Raw genomic sequence first — 17,766 nt, forward strand, 5'->3', positions numbered from 1 at the left:
TAAACCATTTAATCCATATCGTTATATCTGGGTTAATTGAGTTTAACGTCGTGTTCAAGATCAGTGCACAAAGAATTATATATCGACGAGCATGCGCGCGTACCAGTGCCGCTTGTACCAGTCAGGAGGTCTGCTGGTTTTACAGTGCTGGTTCACTGAGTAATAATGACGCAGTTTAATTAACACCACACCACATCACTGCCACATTAAAACGTTCCTTATGACAAACAAAAACATATATATATATATATATATATATATATATATATATATATATATATATATATATATATATATATATATAAGAAGATTTACCACTACAAACACCAACATAACCCTTCACCACTGCTAACACCAACATAACTACAACCTTCACTACTGCTAACACCAACTTAACTCCAGCCTTCACCCAAACTAACACCAACATAACTACAGCCTTCACCAAAACTAACACCAACATAACTACAACCTTCACCACTGCTAACACCAACACAACTACAACCTTCACCCAAACTAACACCAACATAACTACAGATTTCACCAAAACTAATACCAACATAACTAAATCCTTCACCACTGCTGACCCGTGAAGATTCAGGTTTAGAATAGGTCTTCAGCAACCCATGCTTGCCATAAAAGGTGACTATGCTTGTCGTAAAAGGCGACTAACGCGATCGGGTGGTCAGGCTCGCGGACTTGGTTGATGCATGTCATCGATCCCAATTGCGTGGATCGATACTCATGATATTAATCACTGGATTGTCTGGCCCAGACTCGATTATTTACAGACCGCCGTCATATAGCTGGAATATTGCTGAGTGCGGCGTTAAACAACAAACCAACCAACCAACCTTCATCACTGCAAACACCAACATAACTACAACCTTCACCCAAACTAACACCAACAAAACTACAACCTTCACCCAAACTAATTAACACCAACATAACTTCAGCCTTCACCCAAACTAACACCAACATAACTACAACCTTCACCTGAACTAACACCAACATAACTACAACCTTCACCCAAACTAACACCAACATAACTACAGCCTTCACCCAAACTAACATCAACATAACTACAGCCTTCACCCAAACTAACACCAACATAACTACAACCTTCACCACTGCTAACACCAACATAACTACAGCCTTCGCCAAAACGAACACCAACATAACTACATCCTTCACCACTGCTAACACCAACATAACTACAGCCTTCGCCAAAACTAACACCAACATAACTACAGCCTTCACCAAAACGAACACCAACATAACTACATCCTTCACCACTGCTAACACCAACACAACTACAACCTTCACCCAAACGACAACCAACATAACTACAACCTTCACCACTGCTAACACCAACACAACTACAACCTTCACCCAAACTAACACCAACATAACTACAGCCTTCACCAAAACGAACACCAACATAACTACATCCTTCACCACTGCTAACACCAACACAACTACAACCTTCACCCAAACTAACACCAACATAACTACATCCTTCATCACTGCTAACACCAACATAACTACAACCTTCACCCAAACTAACACCAACATAACTACAACCTTCACCACTGCTAACACCAACATAACTACAGACTTCACCCAAACGAACACCAACATAACTACAGACTTCACCAAAACGAACACCAACATAACTACAGCCTTCACCACTGCTAACACCAACACAACTACAACCTTCACCACTGCTAACACCAACATAACTACAGCCTTCGCCAAAACTAACACCAACATAACTACAACCTTCACCCAAACGAACACCAACATAGCTACATCCTTCACTACTCTTTCAGCAATTTGAACCCGATGTAATTTGCCCCTACACTATGTCAACCAATTCGAATTGAACAGGTATATTGTAAGGGTATTAGGTGGCAAACAGATGATCTGAGTTTGGTGTTGCATGTCAACGTATTCAAATTGCGGAGATCGATGATCATGATGTCAATCACTGGATTGTCTGGTCCTGGTTTACTTCGCTGACACATTAGAAACAATACAAAGGGCGAACCTCTGCTGGTATATTAACCTGGGGTAACAGAACTTGCTCACCTTAGCCTCAGCGTGAAATTGTAGCTCTTTAAGCAGTTTATGCTTCCAGCATCTCCTGACAAGCTTAAGACTCCAGAATCTGTATAAAATTAAGTTTGCGTTGTAACAAAATGTAGGTTAATTAATATGCTGCCCATTAATTCTAACGTAGTCTCAGGTTTATGATATATTACTTATAATATTTTCAACTCTTTTTGGCCCTTTACGCACAATGGAATTTATTTCGGCTGATAACTGAGACTGATTATTCTCTAGCGTTGACGGTTCTTTTTGTTTTTGCAAAGCCTCATACATCAATTTCAAGGTTCCTTTTAACGATCGTCTGAGATCCTTCGTCAGATGTTACGATAACGTACGCACAGCACATGTCTCGGTGATACAGCATAATGATTCCGTGTGATGTGGTTGTAAATGGGCATAACGTGTCCTGTATGTACTTGGGATATCTGAACTGAGTCTCTGGAAGGCCTTTTATCTGGACGAGCACGAAAGAATTGAAAATATAAAGCGTCAACTTACGTTCATGAATTAACTTTGATATTCAATTGTGCTTTAGCTAGTCATAGTATTGTCTCTCTTCGGATCTTCACGAGGGTAGTCTTTGTCTCTCCATGTCCCGACCCTTTCAGAATCTCTTCAATTTAATTGCCATCCTCATTTCTTACTCCATAAAGAAATGAGGGTTTGTGGAAATCTCCATGATATATATTAGGTGTATAATATGTTTTTATCTCCCGGAAAAGCTTACAATTCATTAGTTGTATAACCACGCTTATTTCCATCATAAGGCGAACAACGTTATAGTTTGAGGCGATGTGAAGATTCATCAAGATGTATGAAAACAAGTTTATTGGGTGAACGCGGTCAATCTGCAAGCTACTCGACACATTACATTATTTTGTGTTCAAAACTGAACGATATACTACTGACTTATTTGCTAACTACAAACAATTATCCTCATAGCACGATTGAATAGCCGTAGAGCCCATGTATATATGTACACACGTGTTCTTTAATAGTCTGTACCACAACATACATCCCTCTATAGTATGTATATTGTATGTCCCTTCATAGCCTGTACCCCAACATATATCCCTCCATAGAATGTAACATACATGTTGTACGTCCCTTCATAGTCTGTACCCCAGCATACATCCCTCCATAGTATGTAACATACATGTTGTACGTCCCTTCATAGCCTGTACCACAACACATATCCCGGAGTTGTATGTAACATACATGTTGTACGTCCCTTCGTAGCCTGTACCACAAAATACACCCCTCCATAGTATGTAACATACATGTTGTACGTCCCTTCATAGTCTGTACCACAACAAAATATTTTTGAATAATGTGTAACATACATGTTGTACGTCCCTTCATAGCCTGTACCACAACACATATCCCGTAGTCGTATGTAACATACATGTTGTACGTCCCTTCATAGCCTGTACCACAACACATATCCCGGAGTTGTATGTAACATACATGTTGTATGTGCCTTCATAGCCTGTACCACAAAATACATCCCTCCATAGTATGTAACATACATGTTGTACGTCCCTCCATAGCCTGTACCACAACAAATATCCCGGAGTCGTATGTAACATACATGTTGTACGTCCCTTCATAGTCTTTACCCCAACAAATATCCCGGAGTCGTATGTATCATACATGTTGTAGGTCCCTCCATAGCCTGTACCACAACACGTATCCCGGAGTCGTATGTAACATACATGTTGTACGTCCCTTCATAGCCTGTACCACAACACATATCCCGGAGTCGTATGTAACATACATGTTGTACGTCCCTTCATAGCCTGTACCACAACACATATCCCGGAGTCGTATGTAACATGCATGTTGTACGTCCCTCCATAGCCTGTACCACAACACATATCCCGGAGTCGTATGTAACATGCATGTTGTACGTCCCTTCATAGCCTGTACCACAACACATATCCCGGAGTCGTATGTAAGATACATGTTGTACCTCCCTTCATAGTCTTTACCCCAACAAATATCCCGGAGTCGTATGTAACATACATGTTGTACGTCCCTTCATAGCCTGTACCACAACGAATATCCCGGAGTCGTATGTAACATACATGTTGTACCTCCCTTCATAGTCTTTACCCCAACAAATATCCCGGAGTCGTATGTAACATACATGTTGTACGTCCCTTCATAGCTTGTTCCACAACACATATCCCGGAGTCGTATGTAACATACATGTTGTACGTCCCTTCATAGCTTGTTCCACAACAAATATCCCGGAGTCGTATGTAACATACATGTTGTACGTCCCTTCATAGCTTGTTCCACAACACATATCCCGGAGTCGTATGTAACATGCATGTTGTACGTCCCTTCATAGCTTGTACCACAACAAATATCCCGGAGTTGTATGTAACATACATGTTGTACGTCCCTTCGTAGCCTGTACCACAAAATACATCCCTCCATAGTATGTAACATACATGTTGTACGTCCCTTCATAGCCTGTACCACAACACATATCCCGGAGTTGTATGTAACATACATGTTGTACGTCCCTTCGTAGCCTGTACCACAAAATACACCCCTCCATAGTATGTAACATACATGTTGTACGTCCCTTCATAGTCTGTACCACAACAAAATATTTTTGAATAATGTGTAACATACATGTTGTACGTCCCTTCATAGCCTGTACCACAACACATATCCCGTAGTCGTATGTAACATACATGTTGTACGTCCCTTCATAGCCTGTACCACAACACATATCCCGGAGTTGTATGTAACATACATGTTGTATGTGCCTTCATAGCCTGTACCACAAAATACATCCCTCCATAGTATGTAACATACATGTTGTACGTCCCTCCATAGCCTGTACCACAACAAATATCCCGGAGTCGTATGTAACATACATGTTGTACGTCCCTTCATAGTCTTTACCCCAACAAATATCCCGGAGTCGTATGTATCATACATGTTGTAGGTCCCTCCATAGCCTGTACCACAACACGTATCCCGGAGTCGTATGTAACATACATGTTGTACGTCCCTTCATAGCCTGTACCACAACACATATCCCGGAGTCGTATGTAACATACATGTTGTACGTCCCTTCATAGCCTGTACCACAACACATATCCCGGAGTCGTATGTAACATGCATGTTGTACGTCCCTCCATAGCCTGTACCACAACACATATCCCGGAGTCGTATGTAACATGCATGTTGTACGTCCCTTCATAGCCTGTACCACAACACATATCCCGGAGTCGTATGTAAGATACATGTTGTACCTCCCTTCATAGTCTTTACCCCAACAAATATCCCGGAGTCGTATGTAACATACATGTTGTACGTCCCTTCATAGCCTGTACCACAACGAATATCCCGGAGTCGTATGTAACATACATGTTGTACCTCCCTTCATAGTCTTTACCCCAACAAATATCCCGGAGTCGTATGTAACATACATGTTGTACGTCCCTTCATAGCTTGTTCCACAACACATATCCCGGAGTCGTATGTAACATACATGTTGTACGTCCCTTCATAGCTTGTTCCACAACAAATATCCCGGAGTCGTATGTAACATACATGTTGTACGTCCCTTCATAGCTTGTTCCACAACACATATCCCGGAGTCGTATGTAACATGCATGTTGTACGTCCCTTCATAGCTTGTACCACAACAAATATCCCGGAGTTGTATGTAACATACATGTTGTACGTCCCTTCGTAGCCTGTACCACAAAATACATCCCTCCATAGTATGTAACATACATGTTGTACGTCCCTTCGTAGCCTGTACCACAAAATACATCCCTCCATAGTATGTAACATACATGTTGTACGTCCCTTCATAGTCTTACCACAAGAAATATAAATATCTGTACCACGATACAATCGTCCACTAAAAGACATGTTTCAAAAGATGCTTTAGTTATACAGATATGAGGGGAATTGTGGCATGTTAGTTTGCCATATATGTTTGTCAGGATGGTGAGTAAATTATTTTTCAGCTCTGAGTAACATATCTGTTTCTGACACAAAATATGCCCCCTTGGTGGTCTGTAACACAAGATATGTCCATTCATAGTCTATAACATAAGACATGACACATTGGTAGCCAGTAACACAACGGCGTTGACGTTTGCAGCATCAGGCCACCTGGCGATCTGTACCTGTTTAGGGCCCGAGCATCAGTTTCAGCTGTCTTTGCCATTTGTTAGCAACGCTTCTTTTATTACCACAGCTGCGGTTTGCTTAAGAACATACCCGTCTGGACTTAGTCTTAATGGGTTTTTAGAGGCGACGTAAGAGTCGAATGGTTTTTACTTTTTTTACTGATCTCTTGTATATTTCAATAAATCGATAGATATATAAATGTAGTACAACAACAGAATCAGGTATACCATTATGTCAAGTCAGACATCCGGTAGAGAAAACTAAATTCACTCCTGTTGGCGTACGTGTAAGCTTACTGTCAAAGATTGTAATTTGTGAATCGTATTTGGCTTATTTCTCAATGTAGTTTTACGCATTGATAATCATTCAAGGATATGGCCACAAACTTCTTTTCAAGTGTTCACAATCATACGAACATCTACCGTATTTAGTCCAAAATTACATGCAATGTCATCTGGTATTGTTAATACTGGCTCGCTTAAGGCTCCTGTGAAGTAGATTGCACCCTGCTTGCGCAACAGTTGTTGGGTTTGGGCGGCTTCTAATGTATTGTCAGTCTGATGATTTGTGGTTTATAACATTTGTTCTTCAGGCTCTAGGATTTACTCTCTCGTGAGTTTTGTTTCATCGTTTTGAAGTTACGTATGAAGGAAGCTCCATGCTCTTAGTCTGTTTGTTTGTTCTCTTCACACACACGCGTACACATTACACGGAACTGAACAGAAGCCATGCAGTTTCTTGTTCTCTTGGGACATGGATGCGTTTACATGATACAGAACGGCCAAGTAGTCAAATAGGTTTTTTGTTCTCTTTGGACATACATGCTCTTATATAATAGGGAACTGGTAAGTAGTCAAATAGTTTCTTGTTCTCTTGGGACATACATGCTCTTATATTATAGGGAACTGACAAGTAGTCAAATAGTTTCTTGTTCTCTTGGTACATACATGTTCTTATATTATAGGGAACTGACAAGTAGTCAAAAAGTTTCTTGTTCCTTTGGGACATGCATGTGTTTACATTACTCCTCAATTGTTCCATGATCAAATAAACATTTTGTATTAACGTAATACTTAAATTTTGAAAGAGTGTTACGGATATAAATTAAAACTTGATATCACTACTTCAAACCAAATTCCCATTTTTCCAATATGTAGATTTCTACAAAAACATGTTTGGCACTGGGTTAGTTATCTGTAATTACAATGACACAGGTGATCTACGTAAAAAACAATAGCTCCCGGTGAATAGCCAAAAGACGTCAAATACTGATAGTATGTGGTCGCAATATTCCTTAATAGAATCTCAGTTCAACATGCGTTCGGCACAACAATATGCAAGCACTTACATTACACGTAATGGCGTGATGAATCCGGGGCATAGCCATGGGCAGGGTGTGATGATTTACCAGGAAGGTGAAGGTCATGAGCCTACTCATGGGTCATAGCTTATGGGTCAAAGATGATATTATGACGTGTATACGATGGCAGCGAATAATTGCTCACGTTCCTCTGAGAGTGGGCTGCGTAATGTAGAACCATTGCGGAACACATAGCCACATAAACAGAACTCCCAGGAGTTATATGAAATTGCTTACAATAGTGTCAGTTCAGTTTGCCAGTGATGACGACCAGTTGTCAATCTCTAACAGTAATTTGAGCTACATCGAGAAGATTGAAGAACCGAATCACGATTTGCAGCTGAATAAGAGGAGATACCATGAAGTGGTGTGTGTGTACAAACATGGTTGCGTATATGCTCATGTTTTCGTGACAGAAAACCACCAAGTGTTTTGGTGGAACTAATTTCAACGACTGTCCATGTTCATCACCTTTAATCATAGCTCGGTAAACTTTGGCACCAATATTAATAGATTATAACAGCTCTGGACATTTGACGGCGCTAGATTACTTCAACGTGCTCGTTGTCAAGCAGATCGACAAGGCGGAAATTAGCTACACGTTTTACATTTGGACAGCGCTAATTGACTGACTGAGAGGCATCCGGAACCTCAACCAAAGCAAAGTTCAACAGAAGCACTGTATGTCAGTGATTTGTTGGAGAAGCACATCGTCTGGATAGAGCAATGATGGTCAAGCAAGTCTGAACATAAGTGCTTATCACACCAGGCCGAAGACATTTTGGTGACAGAATCACCACTGGTCTCAGAGGAACACCGACCAACACGCTTTCTAATGAGATTTACTTGAGGCTGACAAGTTAACAATTAACGCAGTCTTATACACATTGGCTCTCCCTTGTGGACGAATGGAGATGTAATAGGAACAAGGGTCTCGGAAGTTGGGGTAGACTTTACACTCCACAACAAACAAAGGGATTATTCTTGGTCATCTTAAGAACTGGATTTGTGCGAACAAGCAACATAATATTTTGAGATATTCTACAAGACGACCTCCCTCTCTCGTGTTTGGATCGATATTGAATGCCGGCTTAAATGACAAAGTGATTAATGACCGTTCAATGCTCGATGGGATAATGGCTTGTTACATTCTACTTCGCATGAGAGGCTTGTTTGTCGCATGTGCCAATGTCCTGATCGGAATGAAAAAACATCATGAAAATATCAAGTTTCTTCAAATTGTTCACGTTAACGTGTGCAATCATCGTGTGTAATCATCGGCAAAGCTATTGTGAATTGTAACACATTGGTGAGATGTTCACTTATCAAGATTATGTGGGACCATCCGCCATTTCACCCCAGATATGAGTTGTTCACGATTAATTGTATTCCCCTGTGGGAAGAAGGACCAAATGTTTCAGGGTCCATGTGAATGTAACATTTGCTTAGTGTTTTAGGTCCAATATAATAGTGCATGTTTTTACAACGATACCATTCCAAATACATATCATGATGTCCTGAGACTGATTACACATAGACCGGGCAGTAATTATTGACATTTCTCCAAAATATTATGTAAGATGCTGCAGAACTGCATTATTTTGCAACCTGTGATGTCCCGACAGTGAAAATCATGATGGATGCAGTGACACAGACATCAAAGATATAATTAAGTCTGTCTTGGATTGCTACAACAAACAACTGTATTGCCACTTACAACTTTCGATATGGTGTATATTCAAATTTTCAAAGTGTTCAACTCCTCAAATACATTCTACATGTCAGATTCACAGCATGTTATGTTGTGATGTATGGACTATTACGTAGAACCAAGGCGTTGATATCAAGGTAGAACCTTAAAATCTATATCTTTATAACGATTCCCCTTGTGTGAACAACTGGATTAAGTACATAGTGTCCCCGCGTTTAGCGCAAGGGGACATCGAACAATAATACGATGCCGAAGATGGCTCTTCGTCCACAATTCTGAACGATGCGTAGATTAAGAATTAATCATCCGTATGCTTCATTTGACGTGTTGAACAGCACGAAGGCACTTGGAAGTGCGGCCTGACAGCCAATTCATCTTTAGAGTATAAAGTTCCATTATAAAGACTTCGCTACTCAATACAGTCTGTATCAGCCGGGGTTCGGAGACAATCGCGGCAAGATGGTGTTTGGCAAGGGCTACGAACTGTGTCTCAGTGGAATCTGGTAAGTATCTTTACTGACCATGTTTTCGATCGTTTGCTGTTCATGCCTTTTGTCGGTCGAATAATGTTTGCATGGAATCTATGACGATATGAAGATGTATTCTCTTTCGTAATGCCGTGGATTGTGTTTAAGTGTCATAACAGTTCACACTGGGATGGATTACCATTGAACATGATGTGTTAGAATTTTAGAACAGTCCACTGGGCTCCTTTGAATTCCTTGGAAATGATGATTTTATCTGCCAAATATGGCACCAATTCACCACTGTACTTGGGAGAGGCAATGGTCTTCCCCATATTAACTGTTGCTATGACAACATGTCACCGCTATAAGATTGAGACATTTTGAATATTTTTGTATGGAAACGTTCTTGTTTAGAAACAGTAGAATAGAATTGTCATTACTTTAATTTCCAAGTGAAATACAATTTAGGTTATTTAGTTAATTCAAGCAAAATGTATGACCCATATATTAATACAACGTTATTAACTGGGCCTCAAGAAACAATACATGTATCTAATAATCGTTGAGACGCAATATAATGGCATGTTTTCGATGTTTTCACTTGCAAGTATCTACGTGGTTTAAGCTGGAAAGTGTGTTCTCAATCGCGTGCATTGACTCTGGACGGAATGACGCATGGACCATAAACTATAGACGGCAACTGAATTACAATTTCCCTCGCCGTTGAATGGTGTGTTGTTATCAGGCTTGAATTGATCCGGTTATGGAAAAGAATCTTTGCCAAAACTACATTATTTTACATGCTAGTACATGTATAAAAAGTATTGGAAGCTGGTATTAATTCGATGTTTCCAAACCGGTATCAAAATCGCACATGGCAAATTGTACAGAAACAATTCGGATCGAAATGGCCTCCAATCGCGCTTTTGCAAAGGAACAGCCAACCGTAAGAAAGTGGCACATTCCGAAACTTCTCGAATGATCAAGCCCACAAGGGCAGGTAACTCTAGTTCTAGAGCAAAAAACATTCTGGAAAGCCTCGACAACACTTTACATATTTTTATTATAACTACAAATATATTCATACTTAAATTACTTACACATTTAACAATATGTAATGTAGCATGTTGCTTTATGTGATTTTGTGCATATCCCCCACAATGGGAAACTAGCCCCAACATACAAAAAACGAAAAGACATAAGAAGAAACCAATCAGTACCAGTGATTGAATAAACTACTATTATCATAAGTAACAATTAAGAAGGGGTGGCCTTGAACGTGTATTCTTTATTTACGTCATGTTTTTGTAGCGTTTTAGCTTACAATAGATAATATCCACGTTGCTGAATTGTGCTAATGTAAACGACGCAAATCTGTATAAAACTACCTTTTAGGCATGTTTAGGCATACATTTATTAGGTTCTTCAGATCATGCCTGTCACCATAAACTAGGACTCTTCCGATTTGGATGTCAGCCATGACATTGTGGCTTCCTCAAGCATCCTCTCTCCCAGTTGACAGCTCGTTCTTTGAGAGTCTTTGAAGAAGATGTAGAAGAAGCTCCACTCATCACAAATTAGAAATTATATTGAAATTCTTTAAATAAACTCTGATGTTGCGACGAGAACATTGATGGAATCTGCAGATACATTTTCTATTTTTATACATTTCGAACAAAATCATCCAGGAAAGGGGTATGGGCTACAATGTTGAAAATATATGATTGATGCTTAATGAGTTCATATTTCAAGACGTTGACAATATGGATGGATATGACATTTCCGAAGGATCGGTCTGATCGATGAGAGCGCGGCATTAACCACAGCGGTACCTCATCTGGCGCCGCTTTTAGCATTAACTCATTACGTGCTCTTTCTTCAAACACATGCGATCATTTCTGTACAAGAAGATGTTGTTATCAGATTTGCATTTCGTACACAAGTTGAAAATGCTAAATCTTTAAGAAGAAATACTTACACAGCTTACAAGGCAGCACATACGAGTGTCGTTCGATTTCAGCTGGACTCTCGGTCCTTAAGGTTCAATTTGGGTTTCAATTTGGGTTTCGACCTTCCTCTGGTTAAATAGATGCGCCGTTCGGAAAGGGGCAATCGGCCCATTATACAGAGTCCTAGAATCTTACACAATACAAGTTACACTGTACTGATACAACGTGTAAGTGGCTAATGTATCCAAGGGGACGTATTTCGGTTATTGAAAGTGAGGATGATGATTTTGGACAGTTCATTACTTATAGTAGCGTTATTTGAAGTAAACAGACAGGAACTTTTATCAACAGCAAGGTACACCCAAAAGTAATTCAGCAAACACATCGTCTGAGATCACAGTGAATGTGAGATATATAACATTCTGACTCTACCTCAAGAACTAAACAGAATAGACAATATCAATACACAACTGCTAAAATCCACCCATGAACGTCTGGACACATCAAGCGTGCTACCTGTTCCGTTAATCCGTTAATTTACTATGTGACTGTGTGTCCAACAATCTATCCCTTTAGTTGCAAGATCGTATTGACAAAAAATAGACATGTCGTAAAGCTAAAAGTATCAGTCGTATCCTGAGATTCATAATTCTAACATCCATGTTAACTTTCCTTGAAAATCGTCACAATACCTGACCTCCTAATATCTTTTGAGACGTGTATTCACGAGCCAGTGCCAGCAAGATTGATACCCAGATAGTTAAATGTAGGTACTATTCCATTCCAAAAGATATTCATACTTTCTCAGTCCACCGGGTTTAGGAAAAATAATCGCTTTACCCACACCTCTGTGCATCTTCAAGTTCCACGCATTACACTATCATGCCAGTTGATCTAACTTTCCTTTGGTGTCTATATATGTACCCTGTGTGCCAGGTTTCACACGTGTTCGTTCGAGTTATGTTCAATCAAAGGTATGACATCACAATGCCTATCAAAGTCTTCACAATCGTTTACGCTAATCATTTAGGAATAATATTTGAAAATTGACTCCCACTTTGTGAGTATGAGCCTTAAGGACTGAGAGTCCAGCTGAATGAATGTTTTACAAGATTAAGCCCCCACAGTATGAAGACTCATACTTCAGTGATATCGAACAAAGTGACAGTAAATTATAAGCTGTCTCACTTATTATGCTCATTATAATACTAGCAGTTTCCGGTTTCTCATCCAGTTTCCGTAATCGTAAGAAATGTCTCCTGAACGCAGAGTGTACTGTGTTATGTATTAGTGTTACAACGCGTAGGTTAACCAAGAAATCGGTTCGAAGTTACCTAAATTGTGAAATCAGTAAATAACAAGAGCAATGAACAATTAACAATTTATATTGAAATACACAGGATTAGGATATCAATCACCAAAGGAAATCCAACGGGTCAAATTAGTGGCAGCACCGATATATATCTCTTTGTATTGATGATTATGGAGCTTTGGAATCTACAACAGAGGAATGGACATGACTTCAGAATTTAGAGTCAAGTCAAGAGCTGATAGAGCTAATTGAAGTCTGATTTGGGCAGAATTCTTCCTCAGTTAACACACTCGCCTCATATATGTCATTATTTGATCTGTCACTCATACCAAGTTCTTTGTTCAAACAATTAATGGTGTGGTGCTTATTTTGGTTGTGATATTGGAGGCCTTGTCAGTGGGAAGGGCATCCACACTTTGAAGGACAACTGGCTTGGACAGAATGAGTGTATTCCCATTCTGTTTCCTCTCTGCAAAGGCATTTAACAGGTTCATCGTTTCTGTTTGCACATATTGGGCAACGATTTCCACAGCATCCTTAAAGTGCAAGTATCATGAAATATAGTAATAAACTTGTCTTGCAAAGAAAAAAAGGTGAACACGTAAACATAGCGCTGTAATAGTACGTATTTTGAGGTCTATATTTGTAGCAAACAAAACGAATCTTAAAAGCACTAACGATGGCTTACTTTAGCACGGTCGGCCCGGCCAGCAAGCTCATTGGGTATTACCAACCAGCCGGTACAGAATATACACGATCGTTTCATTAGTTGTGGGCAGACCTTTTTTTGTATAAGACCGGTATGGATTCCATGCATGTCGAGAGCATGAACAGTAGGGGCTTGACAAGTGACCTTGATTTAACGTGAATTGTAACATTGTAAGATATTTTTCTTTTGAATTTTACGGGCGCGAGTTCCACACCCACCGCCAAACCCGTGCCGTTCAGGAGTGAACCTGCTGCAAGTTCAATCGATGTCTGGTTTTATAACGGCACGGGTTAGATCTTGAAAGAAAGAGGAGTATGTTTGAACCTTAAATCCCACTCATACGAAGGAATATACAGTGTACATATGGTCATTGCTAATTGTGGAAAGGAGAATGTTTAATGGATAAAAAAGGTAGAATAGGTCAGCGTTGCCGAGAAAGTGTGCAGCCGACCATAAACATGAACGGAGTCTTGCCTGCTAGAGTGCGGAGGGGCGGTCCTGTCCGATCAAGCGTGTAATTTTGGAGGTAATGTCCTCCAACTAACCATATATGGAGCCTCTGTACATAAAGGCTCCGCCTCCACTGTATTTTCGTTTCAGCCATTGATATTGATAGGTGATTGATTGATTGTTGAAATTGTTCGTATAGGAAATGGAAACTTTCGTGGTTCCTGAAATTTGAATATTCCAGGACAATTATTTTTATCTGAGAATGTTACTTATGTTTAAGGCTTTGAAGGATTGTTAGTAAATGAAGCAGCAGAAACTCTCCTCTGCCCTCTGTGGCGTTTGGACCGCCTCCGTGGTCCAGCAGTGTGAGAGCGCCTGCTTGGAGAGCGGAAGGTCGGGGGTTCGAAAAAACATATTTGCTTGCCGTTTATGACGTTCGTGACATGCACAGTAGAATACAATGCGACAAAATGAATAAATTTTGGAAATTTGCTTGACGCCTGATCTAATAACGTTTGAAGAAATATGTTATTATTATTAATATTAGTTGCATTCACATTGACAGTATTTGCAATGGACTGAAATTGAAAGTGTCTACTGGCTGCTGTCACAAAGGGGTTCAATTATGTATTCTTTGCATTTCTTCTGATATTTTCAAGCAATATTCTACCATAACATAGAAGAATGCTTGATTGTGATTGGTTTACACGACGTATTACCTTTCCTACTGATACCTCTTTTAAGTAAAGCTTTTCACACAAAAACCGTGTATATGAAAATATCGATCTATCGACAGCAGATGCATATAACAATGGCAGCCGGTAACACATTAGAATATTGTATAGTTCGATATCAGAACTTATCCAACACGATGAAGTCCATGTCAGAAGACAGACAATTAAGTACAACACACACTAACCACTGAGAAAGGGCCACATTACCCTCGGTCAAAAAAATGAGCAGTGTCTCTCATGTCGTCATCTGCAGCTAAAATTCAGCCGGGTCGAAATCGGCAAGACGAGATACTCTTTCGTGTTGGGGGTTATTTCAAACCTACTGCTACAGAAGTGCGGCTTAAAAGCAACTACAGCTAATCAATACAACTTAACTCCTAACTTATAACTTATTTATACATTTGCTATCTCGCGCAAAAGCGCTCGGTTCCAAATTTCAAAATTAACATTAGAGGTATCTAATCTACAGTGTGACTACGTCGAATTTCAAAAGACAGTATATTTATTTCCTAATTCAATCGAAATAGGAAAACACCTCCTATCCGAAAATGTTCATAAATTGATACATGCAGACCTCAAAATACAAGAGGGGCCGTCGGTTAACCAAGCGGTTGAAGCGTTCGCCCGTCACGCCGAAGACCAGGGTTCGATTCCGACATGGGTACAATGTGTGAAGCCCAATTCTGGTGTCCCCCGCCGTAACATTGCTGGAATATTGCTAAAAGCGGCGTAAAAACCATACTCACTCACTCACTCACTCCCTCAAAATACAAGATAGTATCTAAGACATTTAGACAGGAGTTCTGTGTCTGCGAATCTTAACATAAAAGCCATGGTTCATATCTAAATAACGGGGGCGGTCGGGTAGCCTAGGTGTTAAAGCGTTAGCCCGCCACCCACAAAACCCGGGTTCCATTCCCGACATGGGTACAATGTGTGAAGCCCATTTCTGGTGTCCCCCGTCGTGATATTTCTTGCATATTGCTAAAACCATACTCGGCGTAAAACCATACTCACTCACTCCTAATAACGATGGACCAACATATACATTTACGAAGACTGCACAGATGCCACTCACTCAGGTCCATGCATGTACAATAACCACACAATCGAAACATGTATACGTACAACAAATACATTATATATGTACATACCGCATCGATCCGAGGCAGTAGCACAAACATTAATGCCCCATTGCCTCAAAAGTTGGTTCTTGCGCACACACATTAGTAGAGATACTATAAACATCAATTATTGGGCATCAGCTGTGTATAATATGCCCTTCCATAAACCTAATTATCATCCACTTTAGCTATTGTCAGTATCACGTATCTTCCCAATTAGCAATAGGAATCGCTACTCAACATGGTCCAATATTTACAGAATGGTATCACGATCGATTGCATATATATCAATTATTATTGTTCCCAATCAGTAATTTAAGCGAAAGACTCAACGCGTGTTGTACTTTACAAATCTTATATCTAATTTATTGTCCATTAAATCTGCTCCAATATGTTATTTGACATTTAGAAGGTGTAGTATCGATGAAGACAGGCTTCACTTCGGAATTTCAACTGCTTAAGTGCAGGTGACCGTACCTTTTTCGAGCAAGTGAGCACAAGGTTCTTACACACGAAGTCGACCTTTGAATATCATATTAAACGCCGGGATGAAAGACATTATTCAGCTGTATTCAGGTGTGGGTCTCTTCAATTATTAATCGAATCGGGCCCTTTCGCCAAGCCACTTGTCCCAGTTCAAGGGAGAATCTGTATATACTGCAAAAACACACTCCTTGATTGATTGTAAACTCTACTCAGATATCAGATGTGAACTGTTTCCTGCTGCCTCCGCAATGAACTCTCAGTTTATAACCCTCAACGGGGCTCGGAAATGTGTATTTATGACACAATGTGATATGTTACAGCCTCTTCCTGCTATAACTATATGACTACAGTTTAAGAGAAGAACCCGCTCATGCTGCTCCTTTCATTATTCATTACTTTTCAAGCTTATTTTTTGTACTTAACTCGGATAGTGTTCAATGTAAGGTTGAGCATTTTATGATTGTCCCAATCCATATATGTTACGGATGCTTTATCGTGTATTATATTTCGTATGAATCATGATAAGTTGTAATGTAAATTCTTGTGTGTAATACAATGTTATAATGCATTTACTTTTCTTCTGAACGGCAGAAAAATAAGTGGCAATGTGAATTACTATCTTCACCCATGGCTCAAATAACATTTTGTGTCTGTCTGCTTACGACATTGGAGAAAAAATATGAATAACTATTGTGTTCACAAGTTCCTAATGCGGATGATGCGGATCAGTACACCAGAAAACAAGACTAGGAGACGATATACACTCTTCAAAAAAAGAAACGCACAGGTAGTATGTAGTTCATTGAAACTGACTACACCAAAAATCCGGTATATAAATTGGATATATGTTATTTAAAAAAGTTGGTGGTCTGATTTTCGACAAAACGCAGCCATTGTCGATTTGCAATGTTTTTAACGGCATAGTGTTAAACAAATGTCATGGAGGAAAACAGTAAAGCAAAATGCACGTCCATGTTATGGTATTCGTAACTCAGGGTAGTAGCTATAAAAAGGCAAGTATATGCCAATAATTTGTCATTCAATTGACAACATTTTTCAAGTTCGAAAATGCCGAGATTCAGCACTGCCAATCGGAACATCGCCACAGGACATGTCCAAGAGGGAATCACAGTCTTCTGTTGCACGACACTTATACGTCAACCACAGCACCATTTGCCGCCTTTGGGA

At 39.8% G+C, this 17,766-nt stretch overlaps 1 protein-coding gene across 3 annotated transcripts in view; it reads left to right on the forward strand.

The window, feature by feature from the left end:
* The window catches only part of LOC139470895 (G-protein coupled receptor dmsr-1-like), a 126,974-nt gene that overhangs the window by 36,737 nt on the left and 72,471 nt on the right, over positions 1-17,766 (forward strand). The window contains exon 1 of one of the 3 annotated variants that reach the window (XM_071253219.1): positions 9,785-9,850. The exons of the other annotated variants lie outside the window; for them this stretch is intronic. Coding sequence (XP_071109320.1) covers positions 9,807-9,850 — 44 coding nt within the window. The 5' untranslated portion in view covers positions 9,785-9,806. Of the gene's footprint in view, positions 1-9,784; positions 9,851-17,766 lie in introns of those variants that run through there. 3 annotated transcript variants of the gene reach the window in all.

The sequence above is a fragment of the Haliotis cracherodii genome, unplaced genomic scaffold (assembly GCF_022045235.1).
Source record: "Haliotis cracherodii isolate W230 unplaced genomic scaffold, xgHalCrac1.p SCAF_21, whole genome shotgun sequence".
Taxonomy (NCBI): Eukaryota; Metazoa; Mollusca; class Gastropoda; order Lepetellida; family Haliotidae; genus Haliotis; species Haliotis cracherodii.